Here is a 25816-nt window from a genome sequence, read left to right as displayed (position 1 = left end):
ATGAAATGTGATTGTCTTGTTTAGGGAGAATACTGGGGAGAATATTCTGTACCTCTGGGTGGAGAAAATAAGGGAATTCCTCGCAGACAAATCACAAAGTGCTGGTAAGATTGGAGAATCTGTCTAGATATTAACTATATATATGTGTGTGTGTGTATATATATATATATATATTAGGGCTATCAAAAGATTAATCGCGATTAATCGCATCCAAAATAAAAGTGTGTACTGTGCATAATTAAATTTGTATATATAAATACACACACATGCATGTATATATTTAAGAAAAATGTGTTATTTATATATATATATATATAAAAAAATTATATTTATATTTAATATAAACTATATAAACAGTATATGTATGCAAATATTTCTTAAATATATACATGCATGTGTGTGTATTTATATATACAAAATAATTATACACAGTACACACACATATATTATGTAAACACAAACTTTTATTTTGGATGTGATTAATCGCGATTAATCTTTTGACAGCCCTAATATATATATATATATATATATATATATATATATATATATATATATATATATATACTACCTTGATCATCAAATCATCATATTAGAGTGATTTCTGAAGGATCATATGACACTGAAGACTGGAGTAATGATGCTGAACATTCAACTTTTAAAATTGTGATAATATTTCACAATTTGTACAGTTTGTTTTGTATTTTTAATCAAATAAATGCAGACTTGGTGAGCAGAAGAGACTCTTTCAAAAACATTCAAAAACGTACCGTCTAAACTTTTGAACGGCAGTGTATATTTATATATATATATATTACCATTCAAAAGTTTGGGTTGGTAAGATTGTTCCTCTTTTGCTTACCATTTATTTGATCAAAAATACAATAAAAATTGTGGAATATTATTTCAATGTAAATAAGCTGTTTTCTATGTGAATATATAGTGAAGTGTAATTTATTCCTGTGATCAAAGCATCATTACTCCAGTCTTCAGTGTCACATGATCCTTCAGAAATCACTCTGATATGATGATTTGATGCTCAAGAAACATTATGATTATTATCAATGATGAAAACGGTCGTGCTGCTTCATTGTTGTGATTGATGCGAGATTTATTTGAAATCGAAATCCTTTGTAAAATTATAAATGTCTTTACTGTCACTTTTGATCAAGCAATGCATCCCTGATGAATAAAAGTATTAATGACTTGCGCCCGAAGTTTTGCACAAAAAATTTATTTATTACATTTTATTTACTGTATTTCATATATTATATTGGTCACACTTTAGACTAGGGTCCAATTCTCACTTTTAACTACGACTTTTGCCTCAGTTAACTCCTAATTATTGCTTATTAATAGTTAGTAAGGTAGCGGTTAAGTTTAGGATGTAGAATATGATCATGCAGAATAAGACATTAATTATGTGCTTTATAAGTACTAATAAACAGCCAATATCCTAGTAATATGCATGATAATAAGCAACTAGTTAATAGTGAGAATTGGACCCTAAACTAAAGTGTCACCATTATATTTAAACATAAACTTTAACGTCAATTTGTTGTTTATTGTATTTTTAATAATGATCATTCAGCATCCAGAAGTGTGGGATTGATGTTTGACACATAAACCCTATTTTACCTAGCTAGCTGGTTTATATTAGGGCTGTCAAACGATTAATCGCGATTAATCGCATCCAAAATAAAAGTTTGTTTTTACATAATATATGTGTGTGTATGGAGTATAATTATTTTCTATATATAAATACACACACATGCATATATATTTAAGAAAAATGTGTTATTTATATATAAAATATTTATATATAATATAAATTATATATAATATAAATATATATACACAGTATATACATGCAAATATTTCTTAAATATATACATGCATGTGTGTGTATTTATATATAGAAAATAATTATACTCCATACACACACATATATTATGTAAAAACAAACTTTTATTTTGGATGCGATTAATCGTGATTAATCGTTTGACAGCCCTAGTTTATATACATAATTTATATACACATTGGCATAATTGTGAGTTGAAGGAGCCTGATGGATTGTTTCATGTCTGTGATCATATGTGCTTTTACACTAGGGGGCAGTAAATGGACACACCAATTGTCTCATCTGAAATGTTTTATGAGGATGTTCAAAATCAGTCTTTATTATGCAAAACTGATGCATATCTAAAGTCTGTACAAATACGTCTATGTCTTGGGTGAGAAATTAGACAGTGAAGTCAGGAATATACCTGGAGTATTAAACTTACCTGTTGCACATACATCCCAAGCAATCTATCATACACCACAAAAGAAGATGTGTTGATTTCGTTCACACAATGAAAGTCAATGGGGTCCAAAGTAACGTTCTACAAAATATCTTCTTTTGTGTTCAGCAGAAGTTTGGACAAACTATTCGTCAATTTGCATGTGAATTGCACGTCATGGCATGTGAATGCATTTGGCAGGGAACGTGATTGTTTCTTGCATGCTTTGTAAACCAAATGTTGATTTAGTTTTTTGCGGACAGTACAAGCCGTTCTCCCATTGAAGTCACAGACTGAGAGTGTTTCAGCTTTTGGATTTCGTCTCGGTACGCGACGCTCCTTCTCTGGACTAATTACCTGTTGTGTTAAAGCCACACTTGGGTTTTGTTGTGTTTGTCCTGGGCTTTTTTGTTTTGAGCTGATGCCTCACTAGAAAAAAAACATAATAATTTGTGTATAAAGCGAACTCTGGAATGGGGGGAATTAGAGTCAGGAAGGGTTTCATGCTGTCCTTTATTCCCTCCAGCTTTAAAGGAACACAGCGTTCCACCGGCAGATGGAAATTACACATGACCATTTCTGTTCCCAGAGAAAAAGCCTCGGCGAGGAATCAAGCAAACATTCAGGTCTGTTGTTTCATCCGCTCTTTCAGAAGAATAGCAGGCACACTGCGTTCTCTGCGGAAATATACAGAAAGAGGCACGACTGAAACAGGTGCACGAGGCCTGCCGGTAATCAGGTACACGGCCTGTCATTAACCTAGACGTAATAGACCCTTCAGCTTGAGGAAAGATGCCTCTTTTGATTGTTCAAAGCTGGAAGAAGCATCTCAATGCTCAAAAACTCGGCATGCACTGCAAAAAAATGCTTTTCTTACTTAGTATTTTTGTCTTGTTTCCAGTCCAAATATCTAAAAACTCTTAAATCAAGATGCATTTACTAGATGAGATATTATGTCCTGTTTTCCAGAGGAATGAATCTAAATGAAGTGAGTTGATGCTTAAAAAAAGCTAAATGATCTGCCAATGGGGTAAGAACAATAATCTTAATTCAAACAGAAACAACATTATTTTTCTGACCCCATTGGCTGATAATTTTGCTTGTTTTAAGCAAAAACTCACTTATTTTTATTTATTTCCCCAGAAAACAAGACTTAATATCTTATGGCATTTTACTCATCTAGTAAATGCATCTTGAGTTAAGAGTTTTTAGATATTTGGACTGGAAACAAGACAAAAATATTAAGTAAGAAAAGCATTTTTCTGCAGTGTAAATGCTGGCGGAGTCGAGAGGATTGGGGTGTGTAGTTGCTGCGCGTGGGAAAAAGATAGGATTAAAAAAATATTCACACATTTATTCATTAAGCTGGCGCTTTTATCGAGAGCGGCTTCCAGATTGGAACATCCCAAGCCATTTATCATATATATATATAGTTCACAAAGGAAGATATTTTTGAAAAATGCTTTTTTTATCCATACAATGAAAGTCAATGGGGTCCAAAGTCGTTCGGTTTGCAACGTTCTACAAAATGTCTTCTTTTGTGTTCCGCAGAAGAACGTTATACTGGTTTTGGAGCGACGTTGATTTATTTTGCTGATGCTTTTATCAAAAGCAGCTTCAAAATAGGAACATCCCAAGCAATTTATCTTGAAAAATGTGTTTATTTCGTCAATACAATGAAAGTCAATGGGGTCCAAAACTCGCTCTGTTCCCAACGTTCTACAAAATATCTTCGAACGTCACATACAGGTTTGTTAAACCAATGTTAAACTGATGTGGTTTACTGACGTCACGATAGAAATAACCCTGGATATACCGAGTGACGCTTGACAGGACCTCCACACCTAATAATAATAATATTAATAATATTAGAGTCCGATCTCTATCCTCTCTGGACTACTAGTTCCTGCGCTTTCCGGCATATTGAAAATCTTGCGAATCGTCGCATGCTGGTAAAATGTTGGGATGCTTTTCACATGAGTAGCTCATTCTCAGAGTCATTTCTCCTGGTTATCCGCCTCTAATCTCTCTTGCCTTTGAACATACTGTTTGGCAAAATTATTGCACGCCGGATATTGGATCCATGCCTTTGATCTAGCGTCTGGATAAAGTCGAATTGTCTGGATAAAATGAGCTGTCGCGGGCAGAGGTAGATGTGTTTTTAAGAGCGCTCCTTCTCTCTCGCCGTCACAGAGATCTAATCGTAATCGATGAAAAGACTCGCGCTGCTTTGACAGAACCTGTTAATCTTTTCCTCTAAAAGGCCCCGTGAGGTCAGTGCCAAGTCCAGCATTGACCCTGATGGGTTTTGACACTCAACTCTTTTCAGAAGGTGGAGAAAATCTTATTTTGAAACCTTCGTAAAAGGAAGGAATTTGCCGTTTTTGGCACTTAAAATGTCCACACGGCGTCCTGAGAGATCACTCTGGTCTCCATGATAGCCCTCGGCTCTGTAAAGACTCTGAGTGCTGGTTATGCTGGTTTATTTTTGGCTCTATCAAAAAATTGTGTAGGCGGTGTCGGCCTGTCAATCATTTTTGCTCGTTGAGGATTGGCTGTCGTGTTCTGGAAGGAGGATAGTGGCAAGTGGAGAATTTTTTCTGTGGTCTTTTTCTGTTGTTTCTCAGTGCAAACCAGGGTTAGAAATGAACACCCACCAAATGCGTGTAAAAATCAACTGTGGTGTGTAACGCTGTCAAATCACGAGCCAATTTGGCGTGTCATTATTATGTTTACTCACTTCATGGGGAAGTTCGTGTAAGGCAAATCTGAGCAGATTTAGTGCAAATACTCGTGAGTCATCATGATATATTAAATACGGCGTATTGCACAGAATCTGCTCATATCTGGCTTACTTGAACACACACGTCACTACACAACAAATAACGGCACGCTTGTTAATTTGCACTGAAGCAATAGCGAAGATTAAAAAGCATTTGGTGAACAGAAAAGACATTGATATTTATCAACATCCTACATTTTTTCTGATGTTCTTTGTCCTGTATTGATCTGTCCACCTAAAACACATTTTTTGTGAAAAAGATGTGGATGAAAGAGGAAGAGGAGATGCTGGATGACAATATTTTGTTCTAATAAGAAATGAATGTAGGCTATGAAATCCAAATATATATATATATATCCATATATATATATATATATTAGGGCTGTCAAACGATTAATCGCGATTAATCGCATCCAAAATAAAAGTTTTTTACATAATATATGTGTGTGTATGGTGTATAATTATTTTCTATATATAAATACACACACATACATGTATATATTTAAGAAATATTTGCATGTATATACTGTGTATATATATTTATATTATATATAATTTATATTATATATAAATATTTTATATATAAATAACACATTTTTCTTAAATATACATGCATGTGTGTGTATTTATATATAGAAAATAATTATACTCCATACACACACACATATATTATGTAAACACAAACTTTTATTTTGGATGCGATTAATCGCGATTAATATATATTATAAACGCTGTTACGTAGTGGTTTATTTCCCTTTTTCATTTTTTTGGCTAGTTGAAGTCCTGAATGGCCGGTAACTTAAAAATATAGGAGCCAAAATGGCCGATGAGTGAAAAAGTTAATTTATAACTGATCTGTCTGTAAGCCCCTCCCCTCGAAGGCAGATGAGCCAATGGCAGTCGAGTTTCAGTTGCACGGGGAACTCTGACATCTTTAGGTTTCAGCGCCATAGAGAAACATGGGAAGATCCGAAGCTCTCATCGTTTTGATGGTGTTTATGCTACAAAAATTGGTAAAACGATGTGCAACACTGATTCCCGGTGTCCTGAGAGGATGAGCAATGGAATTTATTTTATTCCATTTCCCAAACCCAAACAAGACAGAGCAAAATGTCTGCTTTGGATTAAGATGTGTATTAATCCAATGATGTGAGACAGTAATCTGGTTCCCTAAGGATTCGACCCCAATCCCAATGAAGACGAAAACGTTCATTTTCTGGTCTCTCGTTAAGTTACTTTTAAAGTCCATGCTAACGTACAAACCTAAATAGCTAAGTGTAGGTCAAAAACACATTAACGAAGGTCTATACTTCAGTGCCTTTTCATATTAAACTGGTTAAATGTACATTCACTTAATCTTACCCTTATCCAAATTAACTTTTTTACCCACTATATTTATTTTAAAATATTTTATATATATATATAGTCCCACATGAATGCTCCTCGACGAGAGGTGGTCCTTTTGTGTCCAAAATTGGGACGAGGTTTTCACACCGACGGCTGTCATTGTAAGACAGTTAGCAACTAACTCTGTTTGTTTGTCCGAGTTAGCAACAGTAACTAAGGGGGGCGGGGCTTACCGATAACGGTAAATTTCCATTAGCATCAGCCCATAATTGCAAAGTTTAAGTCTTTGATTTGTAGTTCTGTCTCCCAGTAACATGCTTCAATAGAAATTACCCATTGATGATCTTGCAATCTACAAATAACGCCAATTGGTTATCAATTTTAATTAGTACTTGTTCCATACAGTGTGTAATTTACACCGCCAGACCATAGTCCACTTCCAAACGCGGCTGTATAAATCCTTTAAAAGCTATTGTTTTTGAAGGACAGCTCTCCCACGCCTTTTGCTGAATGTGATAATTGCGATTTTGAATTATGTATGTATGTCAACGGTTTTAATATGCAAATGCATTTCCATGAATGGCGCGCTTGAGAGGGAAATGGATCTCCAACTGAATGCAGGGGGAAAAAAAATGGAAATGGGCGCGTGACTAGCCGTCCTGTTCATTAGCCAAGTCCCATTAATTATTTTAAGTCTCGCACGAGTCTTTCGTAAGGTGCCACACTCCATAAACTCAGATGTGGCTGGAGAAGGACAGGCTTGTGGGTTGGGGAACGTATCCGACCGCGCTTCATTACAAGCTTTTAATAGAAACTAAATTACAGACTGAAGTTCGATTGATCAGTCTTTCTAAGCTGTACTGTCAACTGTTCAAGGTGACAGAGTTAAAGGACGGTAATCAGGACATAATCACAGTGATAGTGGGCTTAAATAGACCTTCTGATTTGACCTTCACCCATCTGTAACCGTTCTGTACGTTAAGTCTTGACACCTTCACCTACAAGACACTTCCCTGCTGGCAGAGTCAATCTGAAGGTGCGGTGCAGACGGTAATCCCCTGCATGAGCGGCGATGAGAAACCATCAGCACTGAAACTCTGTGTCCTCAGGCAGAATGATGGAGGTTTGCTGGACTAAACACACTTTTTTTCCTTGCAATTTCATTTGTTTTGGTTTAAAGTCCCCCTTTAGTCAATCATTTTATCCTTTAAAGGGGTCATCGGATGCAAAATTCTGTGGACACAGCCACCATACAATGAAAAAAATCCATTCACTCCTTTTTTTATATACTCAAAAAGTCTAAACACGCAATAATCAAGGCATCACTTTACATGTCTTGTGTCGACACGCCTCACGGAAGAGCAGTTGCTCTATCATTTAAAGAGACATGCACCGAAACGGTAGCCTGGGAAAACCCAGACAAACTTCTGGCAAATTTAGATTTGAAAGAGCCCATTCAAGCCCATCAAGCCCTGAGCTTCCAAATCGAGGCACCAATCAGAAACGTTGGGGTGGGCTTTACACAATGACGATTGCTCTAATTGGTTTTAGGTCTATCCAATTGCGCCCAGAGGCATTTGAGCGACGTCCGTTCAACTTTTAAATGCATTATTATATTCAAATTGCAAACACATGAGGACAGTCTCCATGAAAGACCCACTGGCAGATGAACGTGCTACTACATTTCTCTCCGAAACGGTAGGAAAGTAAATTAGATTTAATAGAGGATTTTAACTGTGACAAGATGATTGACGGCAGTTTACGTGACGGGATGCACGCGACAGATCCGTCCGATAAAGATGACGAAGTAGTGTGTCCCAAAGCTTGCCTACTTTATTTGCTACACATTCAAAAGTAAATACCTTTTCTTCACAAAAAGAGTACATACTTTTATGGCGTAGTTTAACTTAGGACGCAGCATATGGCTTTACACGATGCCGATCGCTCTGATTGGTTTTAGGTCTATCCAATTGCGCCCAGAGGCATTTGAGCGACGTCCGTTGGTGACGCCCCTTTGGAAATGAGTTATTAATGAAGCTTTGCCAGACCATAACTCAGTTATTACTGAGAATGGTCTGGTTTTAACCAGGCTACCGAAACGGGTCACTGTGAACAGAGCTGTTTTTGAGGAGGTAAAAGGGTGTTGTTTTACAAAACCATTGAGAAATTTTAACCAAAGTATATTACAAACTTTACATGGACACCCTAAAGAATCATACCAACTTATGGGCATCCGATGATCCCTTTAAAACTCATCTTCGATCATCAAAATGACATATTTAAACGTTTTTTTCCTTTCTTTGTGCCTTAAAATATCTTGAATGTAACTCGACACCCTTGCCTCATTTAGTATGTGCGGTTCTATGAATATGCAAATGAGTCCCGCCTCCACTCACTCACTCAGCTCAGAGATCCACTGGTTGACGATCACACGTTGATCTGATTGGTTACAAGGTAGTTTGTGACGTCAGAAACACCAGCGATTTCAAAGCGTGTTTTTGAGACTGTCTTTGGTTCACTGCAGTTTTAAGGAGGAAATACTCAGCAATGCTGTCGACTTATGAATTTACACATGGTTTGTCTTAAAGCACATTAAAAACACCACATAAACAACATTAAAAGCTGCCTTTTCACCACAGGGGGACTTTAAAAGATAAGTTTACAGATTTTTAAGCACCTTTGTGTTGTTACAATAGCTAAAAAGGAGATGGCGGTCCACAATCTTGTTGACGTTTTTTTGGCAAAAGGGAATGACAAATCTGGCATATATTTCAGAAATTGTTTGCATAGACAGCCAGTTTTTATTAAGAGCCCATTGTGAATGACCCCTTTAAATTTGAAGAGAAACGTTAAATAAAGGGATGTAATGTTGCTAAATAATGAGATTCTCTCTGTTTATCACACTTATCATTATTTGCTATGCTCCTTTTGATTCTTTATTAGGCTGCCGCAGGGCATAATTTCATGACACTAAGCTTTGTTAGATTCGTTGCAAAGGTCAAACTAATTGATCAAAGACTTCACATATTGGCTTAGTTGTTCTCAGGCAGCAAAATCGTTGCCCAATTTGTAGTATGAACAAGGCTTAAAGTCCCCCTGTGGTGAAAATACAGCTTTTAATGTTGTTTATGTGTTTATGTGGTGTTTTTAATATGCTTTAAGACAAGCCATGTGTAAATTCATAAGTCGACAGCATTGCTGAGTATTTCCTCCTTAAAACTGCAGTGAACCAAAGACAGTCTCAAAAACACGCTTTGAAATCGCTGGTGTTTCTGACGTCACAAACTACCTTGTAACCAATCAGATCAACGTGTGATCGTCAACCAGTGGATCTCTGAGCTGAGTGAGTGGAGGCGGGGCTCATTTGCATATTCATAGAACCGCGCATACTAAAGGAGTCAAGGGTGTCGAGTTACATTCAAGCTATTTTAAGGCATGAAGAATTTTTTTTTTCAAGGAAATAAAATATCCTGTTTTAAAGGGTAAAATGATTGACTACAAGGGGACTTTAAGTGAGGTTAGCTGGTCTTCCACAGTAACCAGCTGACAAGTGCACAAAAACCCTCTAAAACCATAGAAAACTACGGTTTAAACTGGTCTTTGGAAGGGATTTTATGCAGGAAATCAAGTCCCATGAACTCAAGTTCTGCTGAAACCAGTGTGTGCGGATTTAAAAGGTTTGGCAAAGAACCTGCATTCAGTTTGTTGAGTTAATTGAAAGCAATTGATGCCAGCGACCCTTGTGTTGTTTTACTACATCGGTTGTTTAACTCCCAATCTCGAGATCACGACTTCGACAGGTTGCTCGTGCCCTACAGAGAATCAGTCTTTTGAATGATTCATTAGTGTTTTGAAGACACGGACGCCCCTGATTACCTGTTTTGAACATCTGTTTCGTTCCAACTTGATTTCCTTTGTTTTCAAATGAACGTTTTGGATTCGACGACTCTGCGTGTGTTTCCGAAACCCCCATTGTTTCACGGTGATGTGCTCAGTATGCGTGCAGTCGTTTCTTTTTTGTACTGCGAATATTACATTAGCGATGCTAATTTGTTCCCCCCACACATTTTAGTAAACAAACAGGCCTAAATACACACGGCTCCCGTGCTTGTCGGTGACGTCACTCCGGAAGAAGTAACTTAATCTAATATCAAACTTCAGAGGGAATGTAATTAGCGTCTTCCCTCATCAACGAAATGATTACAGGCCTAATACTTGACGGTGTCATGAAAAGTGCCGCCTCCCTTCATACTCTGCAAACATCAGCTCTGTTTCTACAGTAATTATGTAGATGAGATGCTAGTTACAGCAGGTTGTGCGGTGAAGGCCCCTCAGAGAGATCAAAAGGTTGTTTTTTTGTATATATTTCCGTTGGGCATGAATATTCACGTCTGACACTGAGATGTGGGGGCGTTGGGGAGAAATCGAAAGCAGTCGAAGGTCGTTAAAGCTTTGGAACCAGTTTAATTTTCAGACAAGCTATAATTAAATTCCCAAATTGATTTGCCTCAGTTTTGCTAAATAAAAACGGGGATGAAAAGCCAAGCACACAGAGGTATTTTCTGATGAGCTCCCTTACTTGTTGTTTAAATATGGTTAATTTAGTGGTCAACAGGGCATAGGCGGTAATATGTGCTTAAAGGTACAATATGTAAGCATTTTGGGTAACACTTTATTTTACGGTGCCCTTGATACAGAGTAATTACTTAATTAATTACTTAGTAATAGACTTTGTAATAACATGTAACAAAATGTACTTAACATGTAACTAAGTTATGGAACAGCCTATACTTACAGAATGTAATTACGCACATGTAATAGGCAGCTACTGTTACACATGTGTAACAAGCCGAGTCTGTTACATACGTGTTACGGACTTGGTACACTGTAATTATGTAAGAAAGTACTTAGTATAACACAATGTAACAACAAGTACTTAAATATGTTAGGCTACTAAGGTCTGCAGTTACACATGGTAAATGTGTATGTTCTGTAGCATTACTTGTATGTAACATAAAATAAAGTGTATCAAGATTGTACTTAAGTGCACTTCCTGTGTATCTACATATGTTATCCATCTGAATTAACCCACTAGTTCACAGCTTAAATACATGCATTAGCTTCCTAATTACATTGCAATTACAAAATATTACACAGATATAAGCTACTGTACGTAAAATAAAGTGTATCAAGAATATACTTAAGTGTACTTTGTGTATACATACCTTATCCATCTCTGCCTTAGTTTGATTTTACTCACTAGTTCACAGCTTAAATGCATGCAGTAGTTTCCTAATTACATTGTAATTACATAATATTACACAGGGATGAGCTACGTAAAATAAAGTGTATCAAGAATGTACTTAAGTGTACTTTGTGTATACATACCTTATCCATCTCTGCCTTAGTTTGATTTTACTCACTAGTTCACAGCTTAAATGCATGCAGTAGTTTCCTAATTACATTGTAATTACATAATATTACACAGGGATGAGCTACGTAAAATAAAGTGTATCAAGAATATACTTAAGTGTACTTTGTGTATACATACCTAATCCATCTCTGCCTTAGTTTGATTTTACTCACTAGTTCACAGCTTAAATGCATGCAGTAGTTTCCTAATTACATTGTAATTACATAATATTGCACAGGGATGAGCTATGTAAAATAAAGTGTATCAAGAATGTACTTAAGTGTACTTTGTGTATACATACCTTATCCATCTCTGCCTTAGTTTGATTTTACTCACTAGTTCACAGCTTAAATGCATGCAGTAGTTTCCTAATTACATTGTAATTACATAATATTACACAGGGATGAGCTACGTAAAATAAAGTGTATCAAGAATGTACTTAAGTGTACTTTGTGTATACATACCTTATCCATCTCTGCCTTAGTTTGATTTTACTCACTAGTTCACAGCTTAAATGCATGCAGTAGTTTCCTAATTACATTGTAATTACATAATATTACACAGGGATGAGCTACGTAAAATAAAGTGTATCAAGAATATACTTAAGTGTACTTTGTGTATACATACCTTATCCATCTCTGCCTTAGTTTGATTTTACTCACTAGTTCACAGCTTAAATGCATGCAGTAGTTTCCTAATTACATTGTAATTACATAATATTGCACAGGGATGAGCTATGTAAAATAAAGTGTATCAAGAATGTACTTAAGTGTACTTCATGTGTATCTATAAACCTTATCCAACTCGGCTTGTTACACATGTGTAACAGTAGCTGCCTATTACATGTGTGTAATTACAATCTGTAAGTATAGGCTGTTCCATAACTTAGTTACATGTTAAGTACATTTTGTTACACGTTATTACAACGTCTATTACTAAGTACCTAATTAAGTAATTACTCTGTATCAAGGGCACCGTAAAATAAAGTGTTACCCCCAAGGGTTCCCAAAGATTTTTAATTTCAGAGAAATTCATAATTTTAAATAATGGCTTGTCCCTGTTCATTGTCACCTGTCAGTGACGTAATATCCGCGTTATCTCTGGTTTCCGCTCGATCTGCCACAGTAACCATGGCGACAGACGTGGACAACTGCGTTGCGTCTAGCGCTGTTGTTGTTTCTTTTTAACATTATGGACCAAGACAAGCAGACTTTGGGACAAAAGGAGAACTAAAACGAGGATCAATATCAGCGTGGCGTTTTCGAGATGCCGAGAGCTAGCGTCCGCGACTAACTTCGACTCGACAGAGACACTCTTGCATGTACTTTATTAGACAGGTGAGCAAATGTACATAAAACTAATCAATGTTATATAGCTCAACATGATGAAATGTTAGAATATGATCAGTGTGTTATGCTAATGTTGATCTAGCTCACTGCTAGTCTCATACAGACAAACTAACACATAGAATAACATCATAACTTTATAATGACTTTATAACATTATATACACACTCAAATGCAGTTTAGTGTGATAGTGTAGACCGAGTGAAACAGCGCTGCGTTACCTCACACGTTTCATTTGTCTAATAAACGGACCTGTGTGAGTAGTAATACAGCACTTGCGTGTAGTTCGGTAGAATGAAATGTCCTTATTCGTTTATATCCGCGGGATTCTCGCCTCTTCTTCCGCGTTTAAAATCATTTGAATGTGTAAATTGGCAAGACAAAACACGTCCAAATTATAAACTTTCACTCTATGATGGTTAAATTTTACAGTTAATCCATGAATCACATGCATGCCGAACCGTGGGGCTGCTGGTCCGTACGCGTCACGAATCAACTGCAATCTGTTGACCTTTATTCTTAACATTTCCATGTTTTTCAAGATTTCCACAGTCATGGACAAATTTGTGATTTGTGATTTCCAGACATGTAGAAGTGATTGAAATCCTTAAAATCATGTAAATGTCAAGGTGCTTGGGAACCAAGAAAACTGCTTCCCCCTTTCAGAGTTCATTCAGAACTCAGGATATCTTTGACATTTGCACGTTGGCATTTGATCGCAACCACTTGAACTTTCAAAAACTGGTCTCCCTCACACTTTTTGGGATATTGCTATGATATTTTAAAGAGGTTGGCTTGGCTTGATGTAAAACGTCAACTTTATGATCAAGCAGAAACCTCTGCCAACCGTCACAGAATGCGATTAATATTCATTATCCGAGACACATCTGGCGCTGAACAAACTTCCCGAGGACAGAGAAGGTGAACAACAGATGTGAAGAAAAAAAACTTCTGCAAATTATGCATTTTTTATATTCCTAAAGCTTTAGACCTGATCAATGAACTTATTTAGTGTTTAAGCTTTCAAATAGTGTCTCGTAAATGTCAACTAGGCGTTTAAACCATTTCGTGCTTCTGAAGAGAGGCTGGTGAGATTTATAATGCCTTCCTCCCACTTGTTCCAATGGCCCTGATGCCAAGACCTGATACCTGACGGCATACAAATGAAAATAAAAAGGGATTTTGAAACATCTTTATCCAGTATAAGCCTATGTAATAGAAATGAATTCCTTGGACGAAATGTGTGGGAAAGCTGTTTTTGTCACTGAATCTTAATGCTGTACTTCAGAACAGCTGGAACGGCTGATTGCGACTTCATTTAGTTCTCATTTAGTTTCTCGTTTCAAGTTGCCAAAATGACGCATGGAAAATGGCTGCCAGTGATTTGAGTCTTAGTGTACTTTAGATTATAAATAAAAGTGGCTAATTTCAGAACGGTTTCCCATCTTTCATCATTTGTGTCAACATTTTTAGAAAAAGGTAGTTTTCTATCCATTGATTACTTAGGCACACACCGAAAGAACACCACAGACACAGTACAATCAACATGGGAAAATCTCACAGTAAAACAAGCAGCTGTGAAAAATATTATACACCGGTGTTTTTCCAGATGAGAAATGTATCTATGTATCATCTTTTTACTCTTTTAATTCCTTTTATAACTGTTTTACTTTCCCTTGCTGTTATTTTGTGATTATTTTAATTCCTTTCTATGTAAAGCACTTTAAATTACCATAGTGTATGAAATGTGCTAAATAAATAAACTTGCCTTGCCTATCAATTACACAATTTCTTTAGAAGGAAGTACGATTTTCAAAACTTACCAGTCTGGTTTTACTCCATTTGACTGTGATAGCCCGCGTGAACGTTTTTAATGACTTGCCATTGACCGAAGATCCAATTTTATTGGATTTAACTTCTGCTTTTGACACAATAGATCTCACATTGTTCTGATCTTGCTGTTGGAGCAGTATGTGGGGATCCTGGGAAAGGCCCTGAAGTGGTTTAAGTTTTATCTGACTGTCCGTTCCTCTAGATCAGCACCTCTTACTTGTGGTGTGCCTCAAGGCTCGATCCTTGGCCCTATTTTGTTCTCACTTTATATGCTCCCACTGGACTCTATTTTAAAGGAGAACAACATTGTGTTTCACTGTTTTGTGGACGATATAGAGCTTTATTTGCTGCTGATGCATAAAAAATGGCTTGGATCCTGGATGGCTTCAAATTTCTAAATGAAAGTAAGACAGAGATTATTGTTTTTTACCTTAGTAAAGCCAGTATATCGGATATAGATTTTGGGCCCTTGTCATGTGTGCATGTGTGTTTTTTTGTAGTGTTGTGTGCTGAGTATTTGTTTTTGTGTGTGGACTGCGGACGTAAATTAGCAATGTTGCTATAATCCGGCTTGTTTACATTGTGTATTTTGTGCAAATGTTCATTAACATGCTTTGTCCCTATCAAATAAAAACAAACTGAACTGAACTGCATATTGACAGCGCCCTTAAGTTGGATAAAAAGATTAATTCCATGGTAGAATCATGTTTTTTCCACTTATGTAATTTATCCAAGATGAAATCGTGTTTGACGCTTAAAAGTCTTGAAATTGCTATCCATGCTTTGATCTCCTCAAGACTTGATTATTGCAATGCACGCTCTACAAGGGAGTTAGTCAATCATACATTTATCTCTCCATTGCAAAAAGTTCAAAATGCTAGACTCTTGATGGATATTAAAAAACAAGAACATATCACGCCCACCTTGCTTTCATTGCACTGGCTATTTACCTAAATTTGAGGTGATATGTTCACTTTTTCATAAACTTGGTACACTTGTACAGTTTGGGGCCCTGAACATTTTCAGAAATGGAGCAATTGCAAAAATGCCTCGTGGCGGCCATTTTACTTTCTCCCATAACCAAATTTTGCATTATATCTCCTGAACCAAACATGATAACATGGAAAAGGTGAGGTCTACCCCTGTGTTTTGATGGTCAGTGATTACATTGATACCATGTACACAACATCATAAATCGTTCAGGTGAATAGTTAATGTTGAATTCAATGACATTGTGAAAAGGATTACAATGAAATCGCAGTATCTGAGAAGATGCAGAATGAAATTAAGCATATTTCATGTACTCTTAATTTACTATCGCAAGCGCTTGAGCGTGCACCAAATTTCATGCTTTTATGAAAAAGTGAACATCGTTTTCACCGGGACTATCTGGTCCGTTACAGAGTTGATTTTAAACTCCTTTTATTAGTATACAAATCCACTCGCAAAATCCTATCTTTTGCATCTCCTGACTAAATATCAGTCTGGAAGAACGTTGAGACCAGCGCCCCTAAACCCACTAAACATTCCCAGGTCTGAACAGAATCAAAGAGGGGGTCGTGCTTTTGCTGTAGCTGCGCCTAAACTCATTATATCATTATTGCATATTCATTTAAATCACAGCTTAAAACTCAGTTGTTTTTTATAGCTTTTAACCATCGACTGACTGCTTTATGTGTCTTACATACAGTACAGGCCAAAAATTTGGACACATTACTATTTTTAATGTTTTTGAAAGAAGTTTCTTCTGCTCATCAAGCCTGCATTTATTTGATCAAAAATACAGAAATACTTTAAATTATCATTTATTTCGGTGATGCAAAGCTGAATTTTCAGGATCATTACTCCAGTCTATCACATGATCCTTTAGAAATCATTCTAATATGAGGATTCATTATCAAAGTTGGAAACAGTTCTGCTGCTTAATATTTTTTCATAACCTGTGATACTTTTTTAGGATACTTTGATGAATAAAAAAAAGAAAAAGAAAAAAGAAAAGAAAAAAAAAGAAGCAAATGTTTTCAAGATAGAAATCTTTTATAACAACAATATACACTACTGGTCAGTAATTTGGGGTCAGTAATTTTTTTCTTTATTTTTTTTTAAATAAATCAATAATTTTATTCAGCAAGGATGTGTTAAATTGATAAAAAGTGATAATAAAGAAGATTTATTATGGAATGGAAAATTTTTTTTTATTTTGAATAAATGCAGTTCTTTTTAACCTTTTATTCATCAAATATATTAGGCAGCAGAACTGTTTCCAACACTCATAATAAATCAGAATATTAGAGTGATTTCTAAAGGATCATGTGATAGACTGGAGTAATGATCCTGAAAATTCAGCTTTGCATCACCGAAATAAATGATAATTTAAAGTATAATAAATTGAAAACCAATTATTTTAAATTGTAATAATATATCACAATATTACATTTTTTTCTGTATTTTTGATCAAATAAATGCAGGCTTGATGAGCAGAAGAAACTTCTTTCAAAAACATTAAAAATAGTAATGTGTCCAAACTTTTGGCCTGTACTGTATATATTTAACAAATGATGTAAAGCACATTGGTCAACATGTGTTGATTTAACTGTGCTGTACAAATAAAGTGACGTTGACACTGACAATAAAAGAACCATTTTTCTTAATGTGAAGAACATTTTAACAATCTAAAGAACAAGTACCATGGATGTTTTTAATGAAACCACATATATACCAATAAAGAACCTTTATTTTTTTAGAGTCTTGATTGTTGCATTCAACATTTTAAACATTAATGTATTTATATTCAGCTTAAACAGATATTCTGCTCGTGTTTCATGAAAGAGGCTCATTGGGATGTTTCCAAGCAAATGCAATGTTCATGTTATTAGCTATTTTGCTCTTGATGGAAGTGCTTGAACGTGCCCTTTGACCCTTTCGAAGTGCGTGCCGTATCAAAAGAGACGTTGAGGATTATTTCCATTTAAGTATGTTTGCTGATTAATAAAGGAATCTTGTGGAGGGATGTCACTGACCTTTCATTATTTACACTCATCTCAAAACATCTTATTTTAATCATTAAACATCACAAGACTCAAATGTCTTGCATGCTTCAGCGCGTGTCCTTGTGTAATTGATTGAAATGTGTAATGGTTTGTTAAATTGTTAGGTTACGCCGCTCTTACATCCGTCTACGCTTGTCTCTGTTTTTAGAAAGACCAGAAACGGGGAAGACGATGACGACGGAGGAAGAAGGGCACGACTACGACGAGGACGGTCTTCCAGACTACAGTGTTTTGAAACTGACCAGCCAGTCAGCTCAGCACTTCTCCGACGCTGCCGATGGTGCGTCACAGTTTTCCACTGTTCATTCACTAATCCAGTGCAATTCATAACGAGAATCTGACATTAAACACTGCTTCTCATTCATAATAATTCTGCCTAATTTACAACATGTGCATATGCTCTTGAATATGTTCTTAACCTTGTTCTGATTTTAATGAATTTGAGTATTGTAAATGAGAGACTGTTTGCCCAAGGTTAGTCATTTGCATAAATCCTTTACAGCCTTTCATCTGTCTCAGCAAACATATGAATCTCTCTAAAGACATTCATCAAAATCCTTGATCAATGCCAAGCTTGTCATTCTCAAAACCTGTGTTCAAGCACAGTTGCAGACCTCTTGTACATACACACACTCGAGCTGTAATGCACTGTCAGTGATGAAATATATGTAAGATTAAATATCTCTGTATGAAATCCAATGTTCTCACACTTATAAGGCCACTCACAGTCATTCTTGTGTACATTTGGTAGAGCTGCACGATTCTGGATAAATTGAGAATCACAAATTTTTTTTTTTCAAACAAAGATCACGATTCTCCCACGATTCTAAAATTAACATGTGATTTTATTACTGCTGCTGTCTATTCAATGACGCTCTCATAAATACTTCACTTGATTCATTACTGAACGAATCAGCACTTTTGAACGAATATCTTGAATGATTCAATGACTCACTCATAAATACTTCACTTGATTCATTACTGGATTAATCAGCATTTTTGAACAAATCTCTTGAATGATTCAATGAATCTTAGTACGTTATTGGGGAATTTTGTTAGTGAAAAGTTGAAAATTCTGCACGCTTTGACGCTTTTGACTTTCAAAGTCCCTTCAAAGCACCACTTGTCTTATGTAAAGCAATCCTAGTTAATTAGTAATTAGCGGCTGACCAGTCATTCAAAGGACTGATTTTATTTGGTTTTGTTGTTTGTTTTTGTTGAAGATGAAGAGCTGCCGCTGATTAAACACGGAGAGACAATCACGGATAGACGGAGCACGTTCCAGCCTCATTTGGCCCCAGTGGTGACTCCTAAACAGGTGCGACTCATTACCCGCTTTATCACACCGCACGTTCCAAATAAACTTTTTTTCTTGCCAAAGATATCAGGCCCTTAGAATCTGTGTTTGACAACAGCCGTCTCAATATCAGTGCGGCCTCTAGAGTCCTCAGCGCTCGCTCTCAGCTCTTCTGGAATTCATCATGGACTGATGGATGGATGGATGGATGGACTGTGGGAGTGATAGATGGATGGAGGGATGGACTGATGGAGTGATGGATGGACTGAGGGAGTGATGGATGGACTGATGGAGTGATGGATGGACTGAGGGAGTGATGGATGGACTGATGGAGTGATGGATGGACTGAGGGAGTGATGGATGGACTGATGGAGTGATGGATGGACTGAGGGAGTGATGGATGGACTGATGGAGTGATGGATGGACTGAGGGAGTGATGGATGGACTGATGGAGTGATGGATGGACTGAGGGAGTGATGGATGGACTGTGGGAGTGATAGATGGATGGAGGGATGGACTGATGGAGTGATGGATGGACTGAGGGAGTGATGGATGGACTGATGGAGTGATGGATGGACTGAGGGAGTGATGGATGGATGAGGGGGAATGGACTGATGGAGTGATGGATAAATGGATGGATGGACTGATGGAGTGATGGATAAATGGATGGATGGACTGATGGATGGATGGAGGGATGAGAGGGGGTGGAGTGATGGATGGATGGAGGGATGAGAGGGGGTGGAGTGATGGATGGATGGAGTGATGGATGGACTGATGGAGTGATGGATGGACTGAGGGAGTGATGGATGGATGAGGGGGAATGGACTGATGGAGTGATGGATGAATGGGAGGGATGGATGATAGATGTTAGAGGGATAGATGACGGAGGGATAGATGATGCAGGGATAGATGATAGAGGGATAGATGATGGAGGGATGAGGGGGGTGGAGCGATGGATGGATGGAGTGATGGATGGACTGATGGATAGATGGATGGAGGGATGTATGGAGGGATAGATGATGGAGAGATAGATGACGGAGGGATGGATGATAGATGACAGAGGGATAGATGATGGAGGGATAGATGATGGTGGGATAGATGATGCAGGGATAGATGATAGAGGGATAGATGATGGAGGGATGAGGGGGGTGGAGCGATGGATGGATGGAGTGATGGATGGACTGATAGATAGATGGATGGAGGGATGTATGGAGGGATAGATGATGGAGAGATAGATGACGGAGGGATGGATGATAGATGACAGAGGGATAGATGATGGAGGGATGGATGATAGATGTTAGAGGGATAGATGACGGAGGGATAGATGACGGAGGGATAGATGATGGAGGGATGGATGACGGAGGGATAGATGATGGAGGGATAGATGATGGAGGGATAGATGATGGAGGGATGGATGACGGAGGGATAGATGATGGAGGGATAGATGACAGAGGGATAGATGATGGAGGGATGGATGATAGATGATAGAGGGATAGATGACGGAGGGATAGATGACGGAGGGATAGATGATAGAGGGATAGATGATGGAGGGATGGATGACGGAGGGATGGATGACAGAGGGATGGATGATGGAGGGATAGATGACGGAGGGATAGATGATGGAGGGATAGATGACGGAGAGATAGATGATGGAGGGATAGATGACGGAGGGATAGATGAAGGAGGGATAGATGATGGAGGGATAGATGATGGAGGGATAGATGGAGGGATAGATGACGGAGGGATAGATGAAGGAGGAATAGATGATGGAGGGATAGATAATGGAGGGATGGATGATAGATGACGGAGGGATGGATGATAGATGACGGAGGGATAGATGATGGAGGGATGGATGACGGAGGGATGGATGATGGAGGGATAGATGACGGAGGGATGGATGACGGAGGGATGGATGACGGAGGGATGGATGATGGAGAGCTGGATGATGGAGGGATAGATGATGGAGGGATGGATGACGGAGGGATGGATGACGGAGGGATGGATGATGGAGGGATAGATGACGGAGGGATAGATGACGGAGGGATGGATGACGGAGGGATGGATGACGGAGGGATGGATGATGGAGGGATAGATGACGGAGGGATGGATGATGGAGGGATAGATGACGGAGGGATAGATGACGGAGGGATGGATGACGGAGGGATGGATGACGGAGGGATGGATGATGGAGGGATAGATGACGGAGGGATAGATGACGGAGGGATGGATGACGAAGGGATGGATGATGGAGGGATAGATGACGGAGGGATAGATGACGGAGGGATGGATGACGGAGGGATGGATGACGGAGGGATGGATGATGGAGGGATAGATGACAGAGGGATAGATGACGGAGGGATGGATGACGGAGGGATGGATGACGGAGGGATAGATGACGGAGAGATGGATGGAGGGATATAAGATGGAGGGATGACTCACTCACACCTGCTCCTGACTCCACGGCTCTCGTCTCATTATTACAGGCTGCATAAACCCCTGCACACTGTATTGTGTTCTCGCTCGTGTGAGATCTTGACAGTTGTTCTCCAGAAACTGGCTGCACAGGTGTTGGCACTGTGTGTGTGAGCGTGGGGACGTTACAGGGCGCTTGTTATTGAGTATATGAATGACACCCTGCCCTCAAGCAAGACGTTGACATTTCCGACACTTGTTCCACTTTCCTTCATGTGATTGACAGCCTGAAGCCAAACGCTGACTGTTTACAGCTTCATTCGTCCCGCAGATTAATATGAGAAGAGGAGTAGAAGTGCATTGGTGAAACACACAGTGGGTTTATGAACTCGTACAGCTGGTGATTTGAAGATGCTGTAATGCAGTATTCGAGCTTTAATTCATGATCATAGCACAAATGATGCATTGATAATGAGATTTTTTTTTTTAGCGAAAACTGTTTTCGAACAGGTTTCCCTCAATGCTGTTTAGCTAGTCAATATTTCTTTTGTACTCACGAAACTCACTCCATTCTTGCATTTAGATCACTTAACAACTTTGCTTAAATAATAATAATTAATAATACTTTTTATCAGTAATAAAATATTTAAATGAATATTTTTTTAGTAGGCCTGCACAATTAATCGAATTTGAAATCGCGATTACAATTACGGATGCCACAATTATATAAATCATTCAAAGGCGCAATTACACAAAGTCCTCTTACATTATTCTGTGTTTTTCTTTCTACAGTTTATCTTAAGGTTTTTTTTCTTAATTTATTTGAATTTTAGTTTTAGTATAGCACTATAATACCATGCATATTTTTACTTTGATTTGGTTTCTTTAAAAAAAAAAAAAAAATGCATATTTGACATTTGAGGCTTAATGCTGTAGAAAAGCAGAAGTTTTTCAGGAAGAGTGTTTTCATCTTGTTTATTTGATATTACAATATGGCATGCAGTCGCTTTAAACAATATTATAAAGCTATTCAAAACATAATTCAATCTAAACTGTGAAAATCGTAATTACAATTTCAAGGGAATAATCGACAATTATGATTTTTGTCATAATCGTGCAGCCCTAAAACATAAATAAAAAAAATCAGCATTTAAATTTTTTACACTTTTCAAGGAAATCAACCAACGATTGCATAAAGCTGGGATAAGAAAAGTGTTTTAACATAAAAAATACACTTTTCCTTTCCCGCAATTGACATAATTTTCCGTTCCCGCTGTCATACTGTAGGTGGCGCTATTACGCATCAAGAGCACAGAATCACAGGAGGAGAATCAAGTGATAAAAGCATTGAATTTATGCACGTTGTAGTCTTTGGAAAAACACAATTTTCTCAGCTTTTTGTTCAAAATGTTGCTTTTTTAATGAAACCTGCATTCAAGTGTTGATTAAAAAAAAAGAATGCATGAAGCTAGAATAAATTATTATTTTTTTTAAAGCAGAGTTCTTTCTTTTGATAAATTGCACGTTCAGATATTCATACAAACAAAATATTCTGGTGGCCGTTACATTCAGAAACGCTGGTGTGGAAAGAGTTAAGATGGAGATGAAACGCATCATTCTGCTGAATGGAGTGGCGTGAGGCATAATCATGTTCAATATCAAGTTAATCTGTCACAGTGTGTTTTGTTCACATTGTAAGTGTGCTGAGCGCAGATCTTGTTCTCTTCTTTAATGCTGTGTTTTTATGCACAGGTGTGTTTAAAGCATTTGTGGTGAGATGAGTTTCAATATAATACGGCTAAATGCAAATGAGGAGCTTTATATAAAAACTGATTTGAAATCCCCCAGACAAGTGAGGAATTAAATTACAGTTCTTTCTGTGAAATGAGACGGTAGATGATGTTTCAGACAGCTTGATTAACGTCATCTGCTCTAGATGTCTTTATATATATATATATATATATATATATATATATATATATACAGTATATATATATATATATATAATTCGTTTGGATAGAAGACCCATTAGTGTTCGCTATTATCTTTCCTTTTCTTCTTCTTTTTTTTAATTCCTCATTGAGTTTTTCTGATTGGGTTTGAGATGTGATGTTATTCTGGGAGCTTTAAAACCCTTTTAATCCCACCGGACACAATCGTGACCGTAAAGAAAGTGTTCATTTATGAAGATATCAAAATGTTATCAACTGCTGTTTTAATGCATTTCCAGCAAATATGCAGAGAATAAAAGTGTCTCCGTTACATTTGTGTTGTTTCACAGTAAGATAATGTGTACCAAAAATCATTGTAATGTCTTTAAGGTGTCTAGTATTAATATATGAATTCACAATTATTCAGTTTTGTTGAGTGTGGTCACAGAATGAGTAAAGATGTTGATGACAACAATAGTGACGGTGGGAAAATACACATTTATTATTATTATTTTTTGTCTATAAGTGTTGTATAAAGGTTATTATGTTTAATAGTAACCCTAAAATGATATGAAAGAGTTTAAAATGTGTTAAATAACTGGACTGATATAGGCTATAGAATTTTGGTATCACTTTACAATAAGGTTCATTAGTTACTAACTAACAATGATCAATACATTTGTTACTATATTAGTTAATCTTTGTTAATATTAGTTAATAAAAATCCAGCTGTTCATGTTTGTTCACAGTGCATTAACTAATGTTAACAAATACAACCTTTGATTTTAATAATATATTAGTAAAAGAAGCTGAAGAATGAATAAATGCTGAAGAAGAGCAGTTCATTATTAGTTCATGTTAACTAATGAAACCTTATTGTAAAGTGTTACCAGAGTTTACATAAAACACAACTTTTCCATGAAAATGTAAAAAAAAATAATTATTGATTTTAAGTGGCAACTAATGACACCTCATTTGGATATTTTCATGTCTGGGAATTTTTTTGGGGATTAAACGGGTTAAAGGTGATTTTATCCATGTTTGAGCCACTTCTGATGAGCAGAATGTAATCGTATAGTATATGGTATTTTTCTCTGAATGAGTCCTATAGATTCTTGCTGGACAATCATCAGTGTTATGGCGCAGTGCCATACAGACGCCCTGAAGCGAACCGAACAACCTTATCACACTGAAATTAGCCAGACAAGCTTGATATAAAATCAATGTATAAGTTGAGTTGAGGCGAACAGCTGAGAGGGTTTGTCTGAGTGCTTTAGACGCACAAACAAGGCCACGAGAAAGCATTCGCAAGGCATTTCTCTCATTCACTTTGTAGTTCTGTTGGGATTTCAGAGGCCTTTTTGATCTTTGCTTGCTTGATATTGTGTTAACAGCAGGAACTTCAAAGTTTGGCTGCGCTCTAATTTTCATAAAAGGTTATTGTTGACAGAAGTTTTGTAAATGAGTTTGTCTATGAACCGAAGACGCCGGGGAACAACACACACCTGTTTGTTCAGGGGAAAAAACCTCAAGGATCTTCACAAGCTATAGATCTCAAAACATTTAATTCGATTTCCGTTCCACACTAAGACGTTTCCACAATAGACGAGCACAACCTCAGAGGAACTATCAATGGGGTTTTTACTTTTTAAAGGATGTGTTTTCTGCCATTTGGTTTAGATCGACGCTGATAAAAAGGCAACATTTGCACATTGCATTGAAAAGATATCTCATTATCCTCCGCCTGACACAGGTGTTCACAGAGAGAGTATTAGCCAGAGAGAAAACAGATGAATCGTGCTGATAGGGGCTTCAATCTTTGGGGAAGTGCGCCGTCTTAAATATTCATTAGCACTGGGCTTGGTGTGTTCTTGATATGTGAATGATGATGCTGTCGTCCTTTTGTGCTGTGGCTTCAGACCGGCTGTACGGAAAAGCACTCTGGATCATTTTTGACTCTCTTTCTTGGTCAATAATGGAGGGACACTCAGCACAAATAGGCTGAAACCCATTTTGATGGACAGAAAGGCCTTCCCAAGGTTCTCACGGCAATATCTGAAGTCCTTGGTGTTGTGGACAATTTACACTCAATATCTGGTCACTCTCGCCCAGCTGGTTCTTTTAGC

General features: G+C 37.3%; 1 protein-coding gene across 8 annotated transcripts in view; it reads left to right on the top strand.

Annotated features, from left to right (window-relative positions):
• The window catches only part of impact (impact RWD domain protein), a 44598-nt gene that overhangs the window by 1146 nt on the left and 17636 nt on the right, over positions 1 to 25816 (top strand). For all 8 annotated transcript variants that reach the window (XM_079891321.1, XM_079891317.1, XM_079891319.1 and 5 more), the window contains 3 exons: positions 25 to 104; positions 18199 to 18330; positions 19274 to 19368. In XM_079891321.1, the coding sequence (XP_079747447.1) occupies positions 25 to 104; positions 18199 to 18330; positions 19274 to 19368 (307 nt within the window). The remainder of the gene's footprint in view (positions 1 to 24; positions 105 to 18198; positions 18331 to 19273; positions 19369 to 25816) is intronic.

Source organism: Squalius cephalus (assembly GCF_949319135.1).
Source record: "Squalius cephalus genome assembly, chromosome: 13".
In the NCBI taxonomy this organism is placed as follows: domain Eukaryota; kingdom Metazoa; phylum Chordata; class Actinopteri; order Cypriniformes; family Leuciscidae; genus Squalius; species Squalius cephalus.
The sequence above is the reverse complement of the archived record's forward strand: the minus strand, read 5'-3'. Positions and strand labels throughout refer to the sequence as shown.